General features: G+C 40.8%; 2 protein-coding genes across 4 annotated transcripts; both read right to left on the reverse strand.

Annotated features, from left to right (window-relative positions):
- Window positions 1–1,360: 1,360 nt before the first annotated feature.
- Window positions 1,361–4,216, reverse strand: hspa1b (heat shock protein family A (Hsp70) member 1B). Its single transcript, XM_051426319.1, has 2 exons — window positions 4,057–4,216; window positions 1,361–3,409 (listed from the first exon to the last, which is right to left on the reverse strand). Exon 2 carries the CDS (start codon window positions 3,392–3,394, stop codon window positions 1,475–1,477), a length of 1,920 nt encoding a protein of 639 aa, XP_051282279.1. The 5' UTR covers window positions 3,395–3,409; window positions 4,057–4,216; the 3' UTR covers window positions 1,361–1,474.
- Window positions 4,217–4,511: 295 nt separating this feature from the next.
- On the reverse strand, window positions 4,512–21,547 carry ahcyl1 (adenosylhomocysteinase-like 1). 3 transcript variants are annotated; one of them, XM_051426322.1, is made up of 17 exons: window positions 20,786–21,546; window positions 12,931–13,045; window positions 11,866–12,009; window positions 10,946–11,046; window positions 10,758–10,860; window positions 10,128–10,222; window positions 9,877–9,983; window positions 8,697–8,813; window positions 8,496–8,559; window positions 8,273–8,361; window positions 8,027–8,097; window positions 7,639–7,733; window positions 6,935–7,033; window positions 6,451–6,519; window positions 6,255–6,333; window positions 5,943–6,063; window positions 4,512–5,843 (listed from the first exon to the last, which is right to left on the reverse strand). In XM_051426322.1, the coding sequence occupies exons 1-17, from the start codon at window positions 20,975–20,977 to the stop codon at window positions 5,837–5,839; spliced, it is 1,668 nt and encodes a 555-aa protein (XP_051282282.1). In that variant the 5' UTR covers window positions 20,978–21,546; the 3' UTR covers window positions 4,512–5,836. The 3 variants fall into 3 exon arrangements, with proteins under 3 accessions (XP_051282282.1, XP_051282284.1, XP_051282283.1); XM_051426324.1 differs by lacking the exon at window positions 20,786–21,546 and adding an exon at window positions 15,800–15,950; XM_051426323.1 differs by lacking the exon at window positions 4,512–5,843 and having other exon boundaries at window positions 5,939–6,063; window positions 20,786–21,547.
- Window positions 21,548–21,687: the final 140 nt, after the last annotated feature.

Consider the following 21,687-nt stretch of genomic DNA (forward strand, 5'->3'; position numbering starts at 1 on the left):
AGAGGATGGGCTGACGAAGTGTGTGCGTTTGTCTGCGTGTGTGTGTGTGTGTGTGTGTGTGTGTGTATCATCGTGGATACATGCTGACCTGCGCAACATTTGCACAAAAAAAGCTTAAAATTATGAGTCATGCAGAGGGCCGATAGCAGAAAGTGCAAACAGCACAGAGCACAATGTATTGCAGTGTCTACCTCTTGCTATTCCCGTGCTTATTGCATGGGGTTACTTGCACACACTGATTGATGGAGTAATATTAATACTGTGTGCAGTATTAGTATTAGTGAACAGAAACAACGACATGGCAATGGAAGACTAACCTCTTAAATGAGGTAATTCCATCACTCTTTATGTTACAGGGATTAGGCTATTTCTGCTACTGCTATGGGATCCAACCATAGGATCCAACAGGTAGCTCTGAGTCCTCCAGTGCGTTTACCAAACTCATGTGTTGCTGACACAAACTAAGATTGCCCTCTAGTGGATCCTTCAGTGAATAACATGTTCAACAAGCAGGGGTCTCAGACTCTGGCTCGGGGTCACTGCTGGTATTGTCATCTTACAGGAGGGGCCACTTCAGTGTTCAAGTACTAAAAGAAAGTGCAATGGTCTGAAAAATAGCGTGTGGAAGAAGTGTGTTGCTCGCAGCCAAAGAACAAGTGAAGGCCCAAAACCTGCTCTCATTTGCATTTGGAAAGAATATGTAAAATACTGTATATCTAGTACATTTAACTGATTTAACAGTTAATGGTTAAGTACACACATTTTAAATAAACTACTTTAACTGCATAAGGTTTGTCATCTATGTTGTATAATGCGTATACAGTAATTCAATTCAGCTGTTATTTCACTTAGCGTACTTTAGCAAATCCATTTCAGATCCTTTTTCAATTTCAACATCATTTATTCTTATATTATTCTTATTTTAGAGTTTGTCATTTCCAGGAAAATGATTAAAAAATTAATTCATTGTACATAAATGGTTCCTGTGATTTTCTGCAGTACAAAATGTTTGACTGATACTATGATCAGCTACTGTGATTCTTTACAGTAGCAACTTCATAACTGTGACAGTAACTTTTTGACTACTGTAATTTTTGATGAATATATAGTACACTACAATGAAATAGTTTACAGTATCTCGCTGTGCACAAACACAGTGAGTTAGGACTATGTAGGTCGTACGAGCTGCTAAAACCAAACTCTAACCCCTGGCTGTTGTGAAAGATGTCATTAATCTAGGTTTTGTTGAAAAGTGATGATGCATCAATTCAAAAACTTTTTGATAACATTTATCAGTTATCAAACATCATCTCTAAATTGTGCTTTACAAGAACAAATTAAAGAGAGTTTTGTTCTTTAAAGTATTTTTATTGACATGTCAAGAAACTAGAATGTGAATTTACATAATTTTTAGTACGAAACAATAGGGATAAGACCAAAGTGTTTGTGTAAACAAAACAAGACGCCCATAGTTTTAGTCCACTTCCTCAATAGTGGGGCCCTTGGAGCTGCCATCTGCCTGGCTCCCACAGCTTCCTGGTGGTGCTGCTCCCTGGTACAACTTGGTCACAATCGGCTTGCACACCTTCTCTAGTTCCTTCTGCTGATGCTCATACTCATCTTTCTCTGCCAGCTGGTTGTTCTCCAGCCAAGAGATTGTCTCCTTGCACTTGTCAATGACCATCTTTTTATCCTCCTCGCTAATCTTTCCTTTCATATTCTCATCCTCAACACTGCCCTTCATGTGGTAGGCATATGACTCCAGTGAGTTCTTTGCTGCAATCTTCTCCCTCTGCATGTCATCTTCAGCCTTGTACTTTTCAGAGTCCTGTACCATCCGCTCTATTTCCTCTTTGCTAAGGCGGCCCTTGTCATTGGTGATGGTGATTTTGTTTTCTTTGCCAGTGCTTTTGTCGACGGCTGACACATTCAGAATGCCGTTGGCATCGATGTCGAAAGTTACCTCCACCTGTGGTACACCTCGGGGAGCGGGAGGGATACCTGTGAGCTCAAACTTGCCCAGGAGGTTGTTGTCCTTGGTCATGGCTCTCTCACCCTCGTACACCTGAATCAGCACACCTGGCTGGTTATCCGAGTATGTGGAGAAGATCTGGGTCTGCTTGGTGGGGATGGTGGTGTTGCGTTTGATTAGGGGCGTCATAACTCCACCTGCAGTCTCAATGCCCAGAGACAGGGGAGCCACGTCAAGCAGCAGCAGATCTTGGACGTTCTCTGAAGTGTCACCCATGAGGATAGCAGCCTGGACAGCAGCACCGTAGGCCACGGCTTCATCTGGGTTGATGCTCTTGTTCAGGTCCCTGCCATTAAAAAAGTCCTGCAAGAGCTTCTGGATTTTGGGAATTCTTGTGGAACCACCAACCAGGACTATTTCATGGACTCTTGACTTATCCAGCTTGGCATCTTGCAGGGCCTTCTCTACTGGTTCCAGTGTTCCCCTGAAAAGCTCAGAGTTGAGCTCCTCAAAGCGTGCCCTTGTGATGGAGGTGTAGAAGTCGATGCCCTCAAACAGAGAGTCAATCTCAATGCTAGCCTGGGTGCTGGAGGACAGGGTCCTCTTCGCTCTCTCACAAGCTGTGCGCAGCCTCCTCACTGCTCTCTTATTTTGGCTGATGTCCTTCTTGTGTTTTCTTTTGAATTCCTCAACAAAGTGGTTGACCATCCGGTTGTCAAAATCCTCCCCGCCAAGGTGTGTGTCTCCCGCGGTGGCTTTCACCTCAAAGATGCCATCCTCAATGGTCAGGATGGACACGTCAAAGGTGCCTCCACCGAGATCAAAGATGAGCACGTTGCGCTCCCCTCTTTTACCTTTGTCCAGGCCGTAAGCAATGGCTGCTGCTGTGGGCTCATTGATGATCCTTAGAACATTCAGTCCAGAGATCACCCCGGCATCCTTGGTGGCTTGCCTCTGGGAGTCGTTGAAATAAGCTGGAACTGTGATGACCGCATTTGACACTTTTTGTCCCAGGTAGGCCTCAGCGATCTCCTTCATTTTAACCAGGACCATGGAGGAGATTTCCTCTGGGTAGAAGGCCTTAGTCTCTCCTTTATACTCAACCTGGACTTTGGGCTTTCCATTATCACTGATCACCTTGAATGGCCAGAGTTTCATGTCAGACTGGACGATGGAGTCGTTAAACTTTCTCCCGATGAGACGTTTAGCGTCAAAGACTGTGTTGGTCGGGTTCATGGCAACCTGGTTCTTTGCAGCATCTCCAATGAGCCTCTCTGTGTCAGTGAAGGCCACATAGCTGGGAGTGGTTCTGTTGCCCTGGTCGTTGGCGATGATCTCCACTTTGCCATGCTGGAAAACACCGACACAAGAATAGGTGGTGCCCAGATCAATGCCAATAGATACTCCCTTTGCTGATGACATCTTGCTTTAGAGTCTCTAGAAGAAATAGGAGAACAAAAAGGAGTTTTAATTTTCTAATGCCACACATGAAACTGCACTGATAACTGAAGCTGAACTCATTCAAAATGACTACATTATGGATGTCAATGATGATGTTATCCATCTATTTGTATATGTTAGAGGTTCAGTTCAGAATTAAGTAAACCTGACAGTAAAACATTATTATAATTATTAGTTATGCACTGCTGAGCATATTATTCCATGGCACAAGTTTAATCTAATGTAATTGCTCCACAGTGAAAATATAAATAAATAATAATGGTAATAAATGATTACACTTATCTCTTTGATTTATGTAGTCCCTAAATTAGAAACTTTTCAATTTTGAAAATGTCCCAAACTGCAAGTCTTAAGTAATTTTAACACCTGTCTTATAATTAGATATGACACTGTTACTCTAATGAACTGTGAAATTAACTTCATACCAACATTAATAAAGACAAAATATAAAGCAGAATGGATGCATTATTAATGGCAAGTTTTTATGTTATCTTTTAGTGGATTTAAATAATGCCTGAGGATGCACCCTAAACCACCACAGATATATCATATGTAGAGGAGTCTGCACTGATGTTTCCATTCAAATTAAGTTAATTACAATCTGATAATGAGTTGTTACTTACTTTCAGTGATAATCTCTCTGTAGAGCTAAGATGTTGAAGGATCTCAGCAGTCTTCTTGCGCAGTTTCCTTTGTGTCTTGAGCTTTTGCCTCTGTGTGGTTCTTCTTATGCCTGGACTGACTCAGGCCCTTTGCTTATATAGTTACAACCAGGTTTCCAGAAGACTCTCAGCCCCCCCTACCCGTCCTCCTCGGTCAGTGACGCAGCTGTTAATATTAGCAACTAATGCAGCTGGCCTGGTGCGCGAGAGCCGGTGAATATTCCAGAGTGGGACAGTAGTCTGACGCTTGGCCAGCAGGGCAGACTACGAGGGAATACAATGTAGTGAATGCAGTAGTAAGGCACGGCTAGCAGCCCTGAAAGCAAGCTTTATCCCCAACAACAACTGACCTGAAGAGGCCTCTCTCTTTCATTCTCTGGTTTCTTTTTTCTTGACATAAATGAATCATGTTGAAGTTAATTTCCTCTGGTAAAAGAACTTGCTTTATTGCTATATTGATGCATTCTTTTACATACATAGTATACACATTTTGATCACATGAAATATTAATTTAGGTGACCCTGTGGGATCAAATTAAGACAGCGACAATCATATGGCAAACATAAAGTCTAATATTTTTTTCTCAACATATAGAGAAGATATAGAGTTACAATTATTACCAGAAGCAGGAGAAGGAAGACATTAAATGTACCACTAATAGATGTGGTTTTACAAAAGAGGAATGGTCTTTTAATTAAGGTCAGTGCTGATATTTACTTGTTGTAAATGATTTAAAAGGCACATTCATACCATGGCCTTGAAGGTATTATCCAGTCAAAACACTTTATAGTGGACCACGTTGCTCTTCAGTCAGACAGATCTCAGCTGGAATCTGAGCAAATGGAAACTTGGTATTAAATGAGGGTAGTTATGATAGTTGAAAATGTTTTGCTGGCTCCTTCTCCTCAACCTTTTCAGTACTTCCTTTTTAGGAATGAATACAGCTTATTATCTTCAACATAACCTAACATCTTAGCACATTAGACATCCTGTTGGTTCGCATTTGTTCAGGAGAAGCCCTGTGTGTTTTGAAATAATTTTATTTATTTAGGGAGAGTGTTGAATGCCAACACCAAGAGTCAGGAATTTAAAATGCACTGAGCCTTTCACAGGCTAGTATAAACTCTTAAAATAAACAACATTGGGTCATACTGTTTATATAAGTGCTATATTTTATCACTGTACTTGTAATGATGACTGGATGTTACCTTTTAGGGCATGTATGCAGATACCATTCAATGAGATTATTTAACACATGTACAGCAAACATTTCTAAAATAATGTACATTGTAATACAGAGTTTATTTTGGCTCAGCCCGAACCCCGGCTCATGGAATGTTCTAATAAAATCTTAATGTCATTGACAAACAAAACATAAATCCGTTCCATTCTTATGGCCATCATTTGGCACTGTGCGTAGGGTAAACAAACAAATCAAACAACTTTGTGATCTAGTAACAGAAGCATTAGCAACTAAATAAGTACATACACATGAAAGCATGCAGGCAGGCTTTTCTTTTAAACACGTGACGGGACATGTAAAATGTTAGTTGTATGTTTCCTACAAGTCTTACTCTTATTTTTCATATGTAACACCATGTCTGAAGTGCTATCAATAAGTTACATTCAGCATAAGTAAAATAATTCCTCCGTTTTGTAGCAATTTAGAAAATAAAATAGATCTCTGTTTATCCCAGGGCAACTCTGTGTTGAGGATCACGCCATCAGTCAGACAGTCTCATTAATACCTGCAAACAAAATACAGTGTTATTGTACACATGTGTATTCAACCTCTAACACATCATGGTAAAAATACAGGAAAAGGATCATGATAGGTAAAAACCTACCTGTAATAATTAGGTTTGAAAGGGCCATTCTTGTTGAGGCCCATGTATTTGGCCTGCTCGTCAGAGAGCTCTGTCAGGTGGGCATCAAAGTTTGGTAGGTGCAAACTGGCCACATACTCATCTGGAGGAAAGACACAGATTGGAATTTACACTGTCTGGAGAGATCTTCCCTTCATGATGTAATTTTTAGATCAAATCACAAGGTGGCAATACTGAGCAATACAAAAAGTAAGCCATAGAAACTGCTTTTTAAACTAATGTATATAATTGATCAAAGCACAGAACAATTGTAAACTGTCTGCTTTTTCTTACCCATCTTCTTAGGCAGGAGATACACATCCTGTTTGTAACGCCCCTCTGGAGCATTGAACAACTCAATCAGGGCCAGGGCCTACAGACAACACAGACCACACAATTGTTGTAAGGAAACTACATGTTACCACAGAACAGCAGGTTAGAATAATGAGGAGTAAAAAAGTGTGTCCTCAGAAAGGACCAAACTACTCACCTGAGTTGTAGCAGTGATGGACAACACAAACGTAGGCACGGTGGAGCAGCTAAGATTTAAGAGACGACCCTGAGAAATGACAGAGCACAGGTATGAACTGTGCTGTAGAAACTGACTCTGAACAGACACTAAGGCAAACTAAAGCGACATCAATTAGAAGTTACAGTGTGACACAAATAGAGATAACACTGAAGTATGCAGCTGCTGTGTGAACCACAGAGCACACAGTAACTGTTACAGTGAGACACCTGCAGGCCTTTTTATATTTTAATGTAACCCAAGGTTAAACCCTGCATGCTACATATCCCACAGTTACCATGATCATTTGCATATTAATATAATAATAACAGAACCAAAATATTTCACAATAGAAACTCTTCTTAGCCGGGACTAAATGCAGGATGCACTCTAGGTTTTGTGCAGGTTTCAATGTGGTGTTAAAATGCAAAAAAACAACAAATTTTAGAGTGTAAAGGCACATTACCTCTGCAAGCAGAACAACCCTCTTTCCATCGGGCCAGATGATGTGGTCAACCTGAGAGCGCACCCTCTCCCAGGTCAGCTCAGGGCTGCGCAGACTCGCCTGAGGACATAAAAAGCAGGTCAGTCCTACAACTGCATGACAAATTGAAACAGAATACAGATAGAAGAATAGAAGTGAGAGGATTTGTGCAAAATTTATTTTTTAACATGTCCATCTAGGAATCCTGTCTCAAAGAACAGGATTTTCTTTTGTAGAACAATTGGAAATATACATAAGGCTTGAATATATCAATCATAGAGATGGAAGAAATTTTAAGATGTTTAGAAAAATGTATTTGAGAAATGAGGTTGAAAGAAAGCATAAATACAGTTTCTTCTGCACTTAGTGTGAATATATAGCATTTTGTAAATGATTTTCTTTTAAAGATGATGATAATGTTGCTTTGTATACTTTAGTACTGATGGGTACCAGGATCTATAAATCACATAACTGATAAGGAAAATGAAAACAGCCTCAGACCCTAATGAAGGCAAGAAAGCCAAAAATGTTTCTTGTATAAAACTTATTGTAGTTGAGACATGTTTTAATTTTGTTAGACTTTCACTGAAGGTCGGCCTGTCACTGTGTCTGTTCAGCACATTTAAATAGAAATTCCCAGACACATATTTACAGAACACTTGTGCAAATACAAAAGCACACATTACCACATCAATCTCAGTATTGGAGTGTCCCATATTGCAGACGATGCAGCCATTCTTCATTCGGTCCAGCTGTTCTCTGGTAACAACGTTCTTGTTGCCTAAAAAAAAAAAAGAAAAAAGGAATTTGATGTGTGAACTGGCTGACAGTCAAATAGAAACTTCAGTTTCTGTTATAAGACTGGATTTACAATTACATGTAAATAATGATTATGAATACTGCCATCTGACTAGTTCACGGACCCAGAAAGCATTTTAGCATTTAGATGAGAAGTCGGACTCAGTTTGACACAGAGATATAAAGTGGCATATTTAATTGAGGTGCGAATGTGTTTGCTGGAAACAGTGATTATCAAAGCAGAAGTAATGAAAGTCACTGCATGGGGCACAGTACCAGTGCAAGTTATCACCACGTCCATCTGGCGGATGACCTCGCTCAGCTTGACCACTCGGAAGCCGTCCATGCTGTGTGGACAGAGAAATTTCCATTAGTTAAGGCATCACAAACACACTAAAAACAACATAAAATTGTCTTTGTGGAATCACTGCTAATCTGATGCACAGTGTAGAGACAAAAGCACAACTATGGGAGCACATTTACTGGTGGAGCAGTGCTGAGTGGTAATGGTTAGTGACTCACCATGCCTGCAGAGCACAGATGGGGTCAATTTCTGTGATGCACACAATGGCTCCGAGGGCCTTCAGAGCAGTGCAGCAGCCTTTCCCCACCTACACACCACAGGACAGTGCGATAGTTATAAAGAAAAAATACAATACATGTAAACAGATCTGCTGCACCTGTGAAAATTCACTCCTCCCATCAAAAGGAAGATTTTTTTTTAAAAAATCAAAGAATGATTCACCTCTCCATAACCACACACGACAACTTGTTTGCCTCCAAACATTATATCTGTGGTCCTCTTCAAGCTGCCAGAGACAAGCACAATGACACACACTTTTATCCATCTGCACGACCTGAATACAGAAACTCTTATTCTAAAACTAAGCTGTGGGAGTATGTTTGCAAACAATGGCAAGCTTTCTGGATGATTGATTCTCCTCACCCATCCAGGATAGATTCACGGCAGCAGTAAAGGTTGTCAAATTTCTGCTTGGTGACTGAGTCGTTCACATTCATGGCAGGAACGCACAGCTTGCCAGCCTTGGACAACTGGTACAATCTGATAGGACACATGGGGGAAACATGTTCAGGCAGACACGCATGTACAACACACATGCGCGTATCCCGCACACAAACTGAGCTGTGATCCTGTGTGACCTTATACTTTCCGGAGCATCTGGATAATTGATTCCATTGAGAGTTGTACATGCACAGCTGCTGTGACCTGCGCTCGAGTCATGTTTCTCTAACAGGCTCCAGTCAAATCAGGCCAGTGACCTTTTCAATCTACAGAGTCAGTGTGTATTGATACTACTACGACTTATATAACTGCTTTTGATACTGCGTGTGCTGCCTGATATAGTACATATCTTTCATCAGGAAGCTTGGTTTGCTTTCAGCTCAGCTCCTCCTACAGGACAAAATAAATGGATTTTAGAAGTAGATTAATCTAAGCTACAACAGTGGGTGGAATATATTATAAATATTAGGTTGAACATAGTTTGTTAGCTATAAAAGTAGTAATCAGTAGTCAGAACTCCAAAGATCTCCAGGTCAGTTTTAAAACTCATGAAAAACATATCCTGAACACAAACTGGATTTACAGAAGAGGAACAGCAGGCATGTGGTCAAATTACCTGACAGTAATTGGGATCTATACATTATGTAAGGGGCTGACAAATACTCCTAAATGCCATGAAACCTAACACGATCCACATTTGTTTGCAATGACAAACAGTTATTTCAGTGTTAACCGCACAGCAGGAAAGATTTTATTATCCTACGGTATAAAATGACAATAAAAATAAATCCCAAGGTTTGATCAATATTAATAACTCAAAATATATTGCCACAGTAATTCTTATTGATAGTCCATTATGGGCTGTCATAAGCTGTGTCAATGTTGTAATTTATTAGTCGCTAAAAGAGAAATCCTTTTTATCCTTAGATTTTTGGCCATTATTGGCAACAGTAATAGCTCTGGCCACCATCCACCATTACTCATCAACATCAAATAGAGTCCCTGTGTCCTCAAATGGTGGCCAAAACTACAAAAACTGACGCAGGGTACACATCACTTCCTTTAAAACTCCTAAACTCAGCAATTGTATGCTCCATCTCACCTGTGCACTCCAGTGACACTCTCCTCCACAATGCCCCGGACCTTTTTGAAGACGCTGGGATACTTCTTGTACACCCAGTGGGTTAAGTCTCCGCCATCGTCCAAGATCTAAGAAAAGGCACAGCAGAGATAGCAACATGAAAGATAACCTCCACAATCTATGACAGCACAATAGAGCCAAGGGAAAGAACAGATGGAAGAGAAAAGACTAAGATCGGTGTTAGATTTATCATGGGATTGTCAGGTTGATACCATATTGGCCTGCCAGCCCTCCGTGTTGACACAGCGATCGATGCACCACCAGAAGTCATCCTCTGACTCACCCTTCCAAGCAAACACAGGTACCCCTGCAGGAAACAAAACACACACACACACACACACACACACACACACACACACACACACACACACACACACACACTTACTGGCAAAGACCGACCACAGAAGAGAAGAGGACTGGCCAGCTGGATGAGCAGCATTGCATTGTGAAAACACATGCACAGATTGGTTGCTTTTAAGCTGCATTACTCATCAAACTTTACTCTAACACAAGATATTTCAAACCAAATGACAAATAAATGTTTTATGCATTGTAGACACCCATTATGGTTAATGTGTAAATTATAATTTGCTCATTTGTTTAGTTTTTAACAAAGTTAGTTGATAGCCATAATGTTGTTAATATTTAAAGTAATGTAAAATAACCACTGGCAAGTTCATTTCATATTTTTTAATTATCAGAAATACACATGTTTAACCCCTCAAACCATGACAAAACTTAATAATACATACATAATCGTGACGCCATTTATGAGCTGACTATCTGATGAGATTTAGCTGCAAAAAAACACTTTTTTCAAATCAGAGAGGAGAGGCTCTTACCTGTTTCAGCAAGAGCAGCAGCCACTTCATTCTGAGTGGAGTAGATATTACAGGCAGTCCAGCGGCACTGGGCCCCAAGAGCCACCAGAGTCTCAATCAGGACCTAAGAGGGAACGATGGAACAGTTAGCGTAGGTGAAGAAGAGAAGAATCAGAGTGATCTACAGTGAACAGGATGAGAGGACGTACAGCTGTCTGAGCAGTGATGTGGGTACAGCCTACTATCTTTGCCCCAGCCAGTGGCTTCTCCCCCTGGGCCCTCTTCCTCAAGGAGATCAGGGCAGACATATCTGTGGAGGAACAGATCGAGCAAAAGTTAGTGGAGGTTGAAAGGAAATAAAGGTCATGTTTTATTTTTGGAGAAAGAAGAATGGTGGGCCATTTTGAATACGAAAAGAAGCCCTTTCTAAGGTGGATGTGCAGTAAAAGGCTGTAAAATGGAGGCTGATTAAACAGCAATGTCACCAACAGCTGTTGCTGCCCAGGGTTTAAGCCTGAAGAGCACTTATTGAACACTCACGCATACATATCACTCACATGTGCAATGTAAACAGCCAGAGAGACAAAACAGAGAGGATGTGACTTATGAACCAAAATGCCTGAAACAGGAGAAGAGGTATCAAATAAGAAAATAAGTAACGATGAATAGAACTGAGAGAAAGAAATCCGATCACATTTCAGAATCATACTGACGCTGCCCTACACGCCCCTTGGGTCCTGAACTATTTTGAAATCGGGAAGAGAGGACCTTCATCAAATAGTGTCTAAGCAGCAGAACTGATGCCATGTGATATGTAGCTGGGAACAAAGTCACAACAGGTAGCCCAAAGCTCTCTTTGTATACGTCGTAATGAAAGCAAGTCTCTAATCAACAGTTTCACAATAAAATCACAGAAAAAACATATTTTAAGAATAATACAGCATGTACATGAGTGCCTCTCAAACATTTATCATCAACAACACATTTTCTGACTAAATTATCTGCTATGCAGCATTCTTGACTGAAAAGTCAAGAAGATATATTATTATCTTGTATGTTTTCTATGTCAAAACGTGGGGAGGGGTCAATAATCTTTGAAACGCATATGTGCCCTAGAGGTCCGATATACCTTGTTCTGCAATTTCAATTTCACGGCGGCCAAATTCGGCCTGCTTGATGTTCTTCACACAGAAGTCACTGCTGCCGTGGGTGTTGACCTGGGCTTTGTCCCGGGGGGAAGTCTCATCATCGGAACTGTCGGTGTAGGACGCAGCTGGGAAATGGAGAACACAAAAGGTCACTATTGTGGAAAAGCAATAGAGCCAATTATGAAACATACACTTCCAATCCATTGTGTGTAGGGTGGAGCTTATGTGTGTGTGTTTCCTGTGAGTGTGTGTGTATATATATCCTGTGCAGTGGTAAATACCCCTTCATTCATTGATACACTTGATCTGAAAATAAACATAAAAGTAAACCCTCAGCCTCATTTCAAAGATAAACAGATAAACTGAGTTTACTTCGGTCTACCCCCCGGCACTATGCCCCTGTATATACTGCACATATATGTGTTTATTACAAACAACAGTTTACCTGTGCGTATAGCCGGGCTATACATCTGGATTTTTAAGGCAGGTACTGACATTGATATTTGGGAGTTTAAAAAATTGGATATGTCCGCCAATAGTAATATTTTTTGCATAAACACATAGTACGAACAACAGTCTTGATACGGATCGCACATTAGTTTTGTTTTCAAGAATTGTGACCAAGATACATAGTTAACAGAATATTTTACTAAATCACCACTGTTCCTAAATAACCTCAAACCTAAATTAACATTTCTGCACTGAAATTTCTAGTTAATTATCAACACTCTAATTTAATATGTTTAATAAACTAATGTCGACCAATTACTGGCCGGATTATGATTTATAATGATTAATTTGTGCAGCTCTACTTGTGTCTATATATGTGCTTTTATGGAAATGTGTATGCTTATATATGTTGCATTTGAAGAAAAAGACAATATAAAGACTTAAAAAATAGACCAAAAAAGTTACATCATCACTATGAATGAGTCAAGGTCTTACAAAGATTATCAATCTCACTGGCAATTGTTTAGAATTACTGTCTGTCTGTAAAAATACAGTGTGTGTTTTACATCTCATGGAAACTTTCAGGTGTGCAGTACCTGAGCTGTAGCTGTCTGTGGAGGACTGTGAGATGGACCGAGAGAGGGAGCGGCGTCCTGCCTTGGTAGGGAACTTGCTGAATTCTTGTTTGTCCTCCGTGTTAGCGAACTGGATCTGTAGAGAACCAGAACAAAATGGTGCACAACATTTACAAAAAAAAACATTTGTTAAAGTTTTGTTCTGTCCGTATGCACTGATTAAGTGTCAACACTGAAATCATGAAATCAGAGGAGCAGGAAAGAGCGAGGAACAAAACGTACCACTGTCACACATTAACAGTGATAAAGATATGTTTAGGTAATGTGTTCACACTCTTTTAGTTTATATTTGGACTCATTTCATTGTTTTAGACACTAAAACTGTCCTTTCAAAGGTAAATCACCTGAGCCTGTTACAGTAAATCACAGGTGGATCAGGAAGAAGGGAACTGAGCCTATTTTTAGATGCTCCCTCCTGCTCTGTGATTTGCGCTTTGTTCAGATACACAGGCTTCAGTTGTTGCTGTGGTTCATCGTGTCAACCCAACCCTTCAAAGGGCCCAAGATCAAAGACCTGGAAACACATAAAGTGGATCTGCACACAGCTAGCTTCGCTATTTTCTAGACTAGCCATGGACAGAAGATTAAAGTCGCAACTGTCCAGTCTCTGGGGTTACTGTACCAAACCCCAGTGCATCCCGAATTTTAAAACCACTTCATTGTACAACAATCCCAAGCTGAGAGCAGAAATACTTTCACATACGTAGAAGCCCAGGTGGACTGTAGCTTCTATTTTGCTTACAAGAGCCTGTTTTTAGACGGTCAGATGACGTACTCAGCATTTTACTTAAATAGGAAGTGTGCAGGTGGGTTTCAGGTGTGAACCTCATGATGTCTTTTAGTTTTAGTCCCTGTGACTTTCATTGATCTGTTCCCATGCAAGACTCAATATCACGTCTGGCAAACACCGATGTAACAAATGCTTTGGCAACAAATCAGCTACTGCAGGTTTAGCAACGAGGGGGAAGTATTAACAGCGTCTTGCATAAAAGAAGCGTTTGCTCACTGGTTTCAATGTTACCTCAATGTTGCTAAAACTCCAGTGAGACCTGCTATGCGCTATCTCTCTGCCTTTCCAAGAAATCCTACAGGTGTCTAGATGGCTTAGTGCGTTGGCTCAGATCCAAGCTCAAATGTTGATGCTGTGTCTCTTGTCTTTCTCACAAGTCTGTATAATGTCACAACATTGTAAAATGTCATGCAATCACATTCATATGTTTTTTTCTTGAATTATTTATTTATATATTCCTTATTTTGTGTCTTCACTCTTTCCTTTTCATGGCTGTTGAGTGAAAACGTTTTGGAGTAAGTTCTCATTATATTAGTCTTCTCATATTGATGCTTTACATGTGCTTTTATGGGTTGAACATGCTGAAAGCTCAAGAATGTCATTCAAAGGCTTCCTTGCTGCTTGGACTTTGTAATTCCTGATCATCTGACTTATACAAGATGTTTTCTTTAATGGCAGCATAATACCGCAACATTACAGTAAATTCTCTTTCTACACAGCTCTGTTCTCGTCCTTAAACACTCACTTGCCTGCCTCAGTGATAAATCCTTTCAAATGTCTTCATTCATTGTGACAATGCTGTAGGATTTTCCTTGTTCTCTTATTTTAGATGTCCATAGTATATGTTTGGACTAAAAACTAACGTGCAGGCCAGCTGAGTTGACACAACACACAGATGATAAATCCGGGAACACGTGAATGCCAGACTAACAACAGTGAGCTGGGTAACATTTCAGTGTGATGTTCACTGCATTGAAGGATATTAGCACTACAATAGGTCTCACAGGTACAGCTCCTGATTATGGCACTGAAGACACATTAAAATAATACTAAATGTTTCCACTGTTAAACATAACGTTGAGAGGATATTTCACTGAGTGTAAACTAGCATGCATGGCTCAATGACCTGGGAGTCGCCACACAAACGTGAGTGGAAGCTGATTGAATGGGATTCACACAGACAGCACCAATATTATTTATGATCCCTAGGGATTATACCTTTACACAGCTCGATTACTTCTGCCTTATATGAGGCTAAATGGGTAACGTCAAGGTTACCTATGACTTCCAATAATATAGAATTAAAGTTACTCTGGCATAAATGGCTCAGAGAGTAGTAACTTTATTCACCAAGTATGTATATCTCACAAGCCCCCTTTCCATATGCAGTGACACCGGGGCTTCAACAATCTACTGTGTCAGTATAAAGAAACTCAAGAAGCTTGTGAGACAGTGTGAACTGAGGAGATCTCTGCATGTCTCTGTTTTCACAATTGAGAGTGTGCTCTGTCTCATACACTCGCAAAATACTTCTTTTATGTTTGCTTTGCATCAGTTTGGACTCTTGAGGATTCAGCAGAGGTTTTGCACAGTCTCTTGTGTTGTCCTTCCCCCAGTTCATAGACCACAAAATCAGAGACTCTTTATCTTGTGGTTAGAGCATTAAGGAAAACAAGAGGTTAATCTGATTAATGATGAATTACTCAGTGTTACTTAAGACAGCATTCAGTTTCTGCTACTCTTACACAGTGAAATATCTATCCCAGAGGTGAGCTCTGTGAATAACCTTGGCCTTTTTGGAGAAGACTCTACTTACTGGACTTTCAGCTGAATATGTTTGTTGCAAGTGACAGAAAAACGTGTATGTGTGGTCAACATTGTTGCATAAGATATAAAATCATCCTACATAATTGCAAAAGGAACTCAGTAAACTTGTGACATGCCAAAAGTAACTCCGGCACATCTGTGTGTGGGACATGTAGTATCTTTAAGAATAAGTATGCTGGATGAGTTCCCAGTGATGCATTAGTAGCGACTCACCCTTTCTCTCCCGTGCCCATGTTTGTGTGCCATGGCTGCCAGTCACTGCCTGGTCTCTCCCGCTTTCCAGCCTACTTCCCTGTGCCTCTGTGTCCTCTGTGTGATGGTACTAGGTGTCCCTGATGCTATTATCCCAGAACACTCCCAGGCAGAGCCTGGGGGAGGTTCCCACCTATTATCATGATTTCTAATGGCCAACCTGGAGAGGGAGAGGGAGAGAGAGAGAGAGAGAGAGAGAGAGAGAGAGAGAGAGGCCTAGAGAGAAAGGGGAGGTTGATTTCAACTGGGCCTCTCTTTCTCTTTCTCCCTCTCTCTGCCTTTTTCTCTTTCACTCTCTGGTTCTGCCCTTGACAACCAGCTGCTAAAGTCAGTAGGTACATATTTTATGCTTGATTTTGAAGTGCTGAGAGAGGGGATGCATGAACAAGTTGCCGGATTCAGATGCGTACATAGATACAAACAAGAAATTTACCCACAGATTAACACATCCAAATAAAAAATGCATTTGCAGCAGCTTTTACTTTCATGCTCCTGATTTGGACTACTAAATAAAAGGGGAATGACAGGAGGAATTAAACCCTGTTTCCATTAGCCTTCTGTTACATCAATAAGCGGCCCATCTAGTCCCATCCTACAGCTAAAAATACCCTTTCTCTGTTAGATAGCAGGCCAGGTCACAGACTTAAGCTGTGGTGTGACTCTAGGCCGGCAGGGTAAAGGGTTCAATGGAGGCCTGGCATAAGGCGACATTAACTACTTAGCCAGACACCACTAGTGCTCTATAGTGCCATCTAATAGAGAAGACATACAGTCTGACCCACATAGGTCTGTGTATAAAAACTACTCACAGTGGTCACGATCAACAAGTCCTAGTATTTGATTTAAAGATTTAATTGAGCACAAATTAAAGTTAAGTAAAGCAATGCTAGAGTCAAAGAAGATAAAAATCACAGTACTGTACTTCCTTTGGTCTGCAAAGGCGCCTGTTTAGATTAACGCATGCATGACGGATTACACAGTGTTGTGAAAAAAACATACAGTGTGCTAATCCTTCCTCCAGAACTATGTGACCTTTAGCAGACACTGTAACTTGCACTTATCACTATATACCTCAGTTTTCAGTGAATTGGAATATTAAGGTTATTTCATAAACAAACACAAGGGACTAAAACCCTTCCATCTACGATATCATTATGTTATTTTATTAAGTCCCCCCTCCACTAAAAGCTATCGCTGGATGTTTGAGCTTCACTGTGCAGAATGATGTATGTGCAGTTTGACACTAGAAGGATGTTTATTACATTCATCTGCTGTAAAGTGTTAAGTTTCTCTGTGCTCACTGAAAAATTTATTTTAAGGGGCGGGGGCTACGAGGATAATTTGTGACATCACAAATTGTTTGTAAGTCAAGTATAGGTCAAGTATGCAACCTTCACATGTGTGATGTAGAAACTTGAAGCCACCAGTGCACATACACTGAGAATGGATTTTACAGTGAAACAGGAGACATCTTGTGTCCAACATGAAAACTTTAGAGACTAATTTGCATATTAATGGTTTCTTGAATATTTAATGAGGCAGAAGGAGAAGATTACTTTTTAAGGATTTGAATGTGGAAACACATCATTATTGTTCCAAGCACACTCTTTGAATGTATGTCTCAAAACATGTCTGGAGGGATTCTTTAAGAAAGCCAGGTTGCTGATAACAAATAAAGCAGTTAAAGTGAAAGGATCTTTTTTAGAAACCAAAGGCACAACTGAGAACAGCTGGAAAAGGATGGAACTAGTCAGTATGGATGTGTTATATTTCTCAGCTTATGGTGACTTTTCCCTCAATGTTAATATTGGTCACACTGTGGTACAAACACAGTACTTTACTTGTGTGGACTAGTGCAGACTGACTTTTAATAAGCACTAGAAAGGAACTGTTATCAGTGTTATTTTTATCAGTATCGCATTTATTATGTGATTATAAAAATCTTTCAACTTACTCTGATGTCATTACGTTTGTGTTTACGGGGCTTTTGACCTTCAGGAAACTTTTCCATAATGTTGGCAGACGAACACAATTAAGGTAGTGAAAATAAGCTAGGAACACTTTTGAGAATCTATGCAAAACAGCCCACCGGAATCAGATAGAAATGATGATGCATGAACAAATTCACAGTGAGTGAGTCCCATTTCCCAGAGGGGTGTATTGTGTAACTGCTGCATGGATTCAGAGAGAGGAGGCAGAGTTGTGGCTGTTCTTTGACTCACCCACCCACACGCTCTCTCTCTCTCTCTCTCTGTCTCTCTCTCTCTCTCTCTCACACACACACACACACACACACACACACACACACAGACACACACACAGACACACCCTCATTTCATTTTTAATTTGTAGCATTGATTGGTTTTGTTCATGGCACCTTTCAGTTGATTATGTGGCAATGCACTAGCCTCGGTTCAATACACATCCAACTCTACTTTTTCATGTTGTGATCAAGGATTTTAATACATTTTTATCTTCTTTTTTTTTCTCCATTTGCAGGATTTGCTTGTTCATTTTTTCCCCCCATGCAAACAGGTGGCTCAGTTTGACACAGGGCTCTCACATTTATTCGCTGCTTTTGTTTTCATAAGCAGAGTGAACATTCCTACCATCCAATATGTTTTCAATCAGGCTCCCTGAGGCGACTCACGGTCCACACATTATTGCCTCGTCAGACAGGGGGTCCGACCCAATATTCTGAAGTCTGTGAGCCCCGCTGCTGGGAAAATAGATATTTTTATTATTCTGGTTATTATGTCCACATCTTTTCTCATACTTACACCAAAGATTTTAACTCTGGTGCAATCAAATCACAAAGGCAGCTACACAGGCAAGACGTTTCATTTGGAATAAACACTACTGACTAGTAGTATTAATGGTACACCATACATTATAAAATATTAGCCCACTAGTAAAAACAAGCTTGACGAATCTCACATTTTAATTTTGTTTTAGTTGAGAAACATTCAAGAACTGGGATTCTTAAGGTTGCATTCGTTTTGTTAGTTTGTTTAACAGGGGACATTTAATCAGTTAAGCACTGTTACATAAGGACGAGCTTTGCAACAGATGTAATGCATACAGGGACGTCCAGTAATTTACAGCGCCCATAGTTTATATTCTTTTAGTCTTTTAGTCGCCAAAAATTCTGGTCTGCTTGTGATTAGTTGCCTGGCAGGGATACTGATTTATACATGATTTCAGACAATAGTTATTGTAACGCAGCAATACCTCTGTCTGGTTAGCATCATTATTATCATTATCATAATTTGTTTAATTTTTTTAATTTAGTTTTTGAGGCAACATTCAGAAGTGCAAACAACCCACAAACATCCCAAATTGTGTAAATGAGGAATTATGAGCAATATTAAACAAACAGCATTAAGAGACGAGGCAACCTCTCCTGCATGAGAGGTTTAAAAGTTACATGAAGTGCAGCAGTCAGAAGCACTCATTTAATGCGTCATGTAGAAACAGAAACAGAACTGAATTTATGAGGCCAGACAACACATTTTGCACAGCCTCAGTGGAAATAAAACCGTAGTAAAATACATTTAAATTAAATTAAAATATAACGAGATCAAGATATCTGCTGATATACCTGCCAGTATACTTACCTATATTGTTTTATATATGAGGCCCTAATATCAATACACACTGTTGGATCATGGGTAAGAAGGACCATGGTCACAAGTTAAAGGTCACCTTGAGGGACAGAGAAGGGCTTCACATTCAGGTTGTATACAATGTAATCAATGTCCCAGAGACTCTGTGACACAGTCTGGGTACAAAGTGTTCACCGTGAGTCTTTTCTTTCCAACACCTGAACCGGTTAGTTAGTGTAACAGAAAAAGAAGCCTTCAATCCACTGCGTGCTCCGTGTTTATCCACTGCCTGCTGCCAGCTGTTACACACGGTGGTGGATCTGTAATGATATGAGCCGCCACCTCAAGGGAGTCTTTCAGTCTGATGATTGTTCTGTATGTTGTGTAACAGCCAAGAAACTGAAGGCCTTTTTTCTCACAGGTGCACCCTGTGCTGCTGATGCATTTTTTATCACGCTGTTCTTATTACTAACAATGATGATGCCCACACACACACACACACAGAACAAATCCAAGACTGATATCATAAATAAGGATGAGTTCACAAGGTATAAATTAAATCTCCACAACCGTGCACCCTTCAAAACAATTCAAAGCTGTGTGACTGCAATTCATGACGGATTGACATTCTTCAGCCTGCAGCTCATTACACAGTTAATACTGGGTGTGCAGACCCCCTGTCTAAGCCCAGGTTTGTAAGGCCGTGTATTTCTTCACTTTGCTAGAGGTCTTGAATCAGAGGTTTAAGAGCTCAACTTGGCTTTTGGTTGTTTCCTGCCTACAGGATGTTGGCGTGATGCAGACATTGTGATTTAAATAAACAGGAGGGCAGATTTTGAACAATAATCCCGCCTTGATGAAAAGCTCTATTGAAATTATATGTTGTTACATGAGTAATAACATAGTATAAGCTATGATTAGACATGTACTGAAACAAAGCTTGTCTTTGTGGCCTGACTTCTCGGATTCTTTACTCTATTTTAAACAGTAAATACTTTTTCCCCCCCCATGCAGTGATCCCTCAGTGGGATGGCTGTAACATACACTGACTGTTATATGTGACACTGCAGCATCACATCCATCCAGTGCATCAATACTCTCTGCTGTTAAATGCAGATGTGCCCTATGAATACTGGATACATCTCACACACACACACACACACGGACACAAGCAGACACACAGTACTCTGCCTGGCCTTGGTTTACAGTAGAAGTACCTCACTGCAGTACAATGCGTACCAATGTGGATTTATCCTCCTCACACTCACACACACTCACACTCACACACACACATATAGTGTCTTTGCCCCCAGTGAGTGATGGCGAGCATCACGTTTCTTACCTTCTTGACGGATTTAAGAGTGGGTACTGCGGTGAACGCGGCGGAAGGCATTTCCCCGACATTCATATTCACATCACTGCTGTTCTTGCTCACAGTCATCGCTGAGTATTTCTCAGCAACGTTTTCGGTCTCTTTGACATATTTCGTGGCTTGTTTAACCTCCGCCTTGCTGTCCACAACCGAGTCGGTCATTGCATTCAGGTGGTGTTTGACAGTGTTAGTGGAGGAAAGAGGAAAGAAGCCAGTTGTGAATAGAGCTCAGACCGACGGTAGCTTTGTCTGTCTGTCTGTCTGTCTGTCTGTCTGTCTCCTTGCTCTCTCCGTTAAGCTTTGTGGCTTTAAAATGAGCGAAACGGCGCTGAAGCACTTCCACTTGACCTCAGCCGATAAGTAGCCAGCTTCAAGAGAGATTAACCTTGTTTCCGGGCTTCACTACTTTTTAAAAGAGCGGCACAGATGCTTGTTTCGGTCCTCCGGGGTCTGCTGTCATCCACAGACAGCAACATCTCCGAGAGGAGGGGGCGGTTTGTTGAGGCTGTCACCTGAGCAAGTGGGCAGTGTGGGCGGTGAGCATCCGGTCAGCGCCGGTGCGGAGGAGGACAACAACGGAGAGAGGTAACACGGCTGAGGCTCGTTACTCGTGTAACATGGCGCTCGTTTGGGTTAAATACAATAGTTTTTAATCGTTACTGTTTGTCAGACGCCGCTGTTTCTATCGGAGAGGAATCTGTGCGGCCCTGAGTCGAGTCTGCTAGGAGGTTGCGTGCAAGTCCCGCCTACTCCGCTCTGATTGGCTGGCCGTGGTAACGACGTCAGTAATCTACTGCGTCTGATTGGCTGAGCGTGACTGGGACAGTGTTTAACCTGGGAAGTCTCGCTCAGGGTCAAATATCTTCATCTAT

Source organism: Dicentrarchus labrax, unplaced genomic scaffold, assembly GCF_905237075.1.
Source record: "Dicentrarchus labrax unplaced genomic scaffold, dlabrax2021, whole genome shotgun sequence".
Classification (NCBI taxonomy): Eukaryota; Metazoa; Chordata; class Actinopteri; family Moronidae; genus Dicentrarchus; species Dicentrarchus labrax.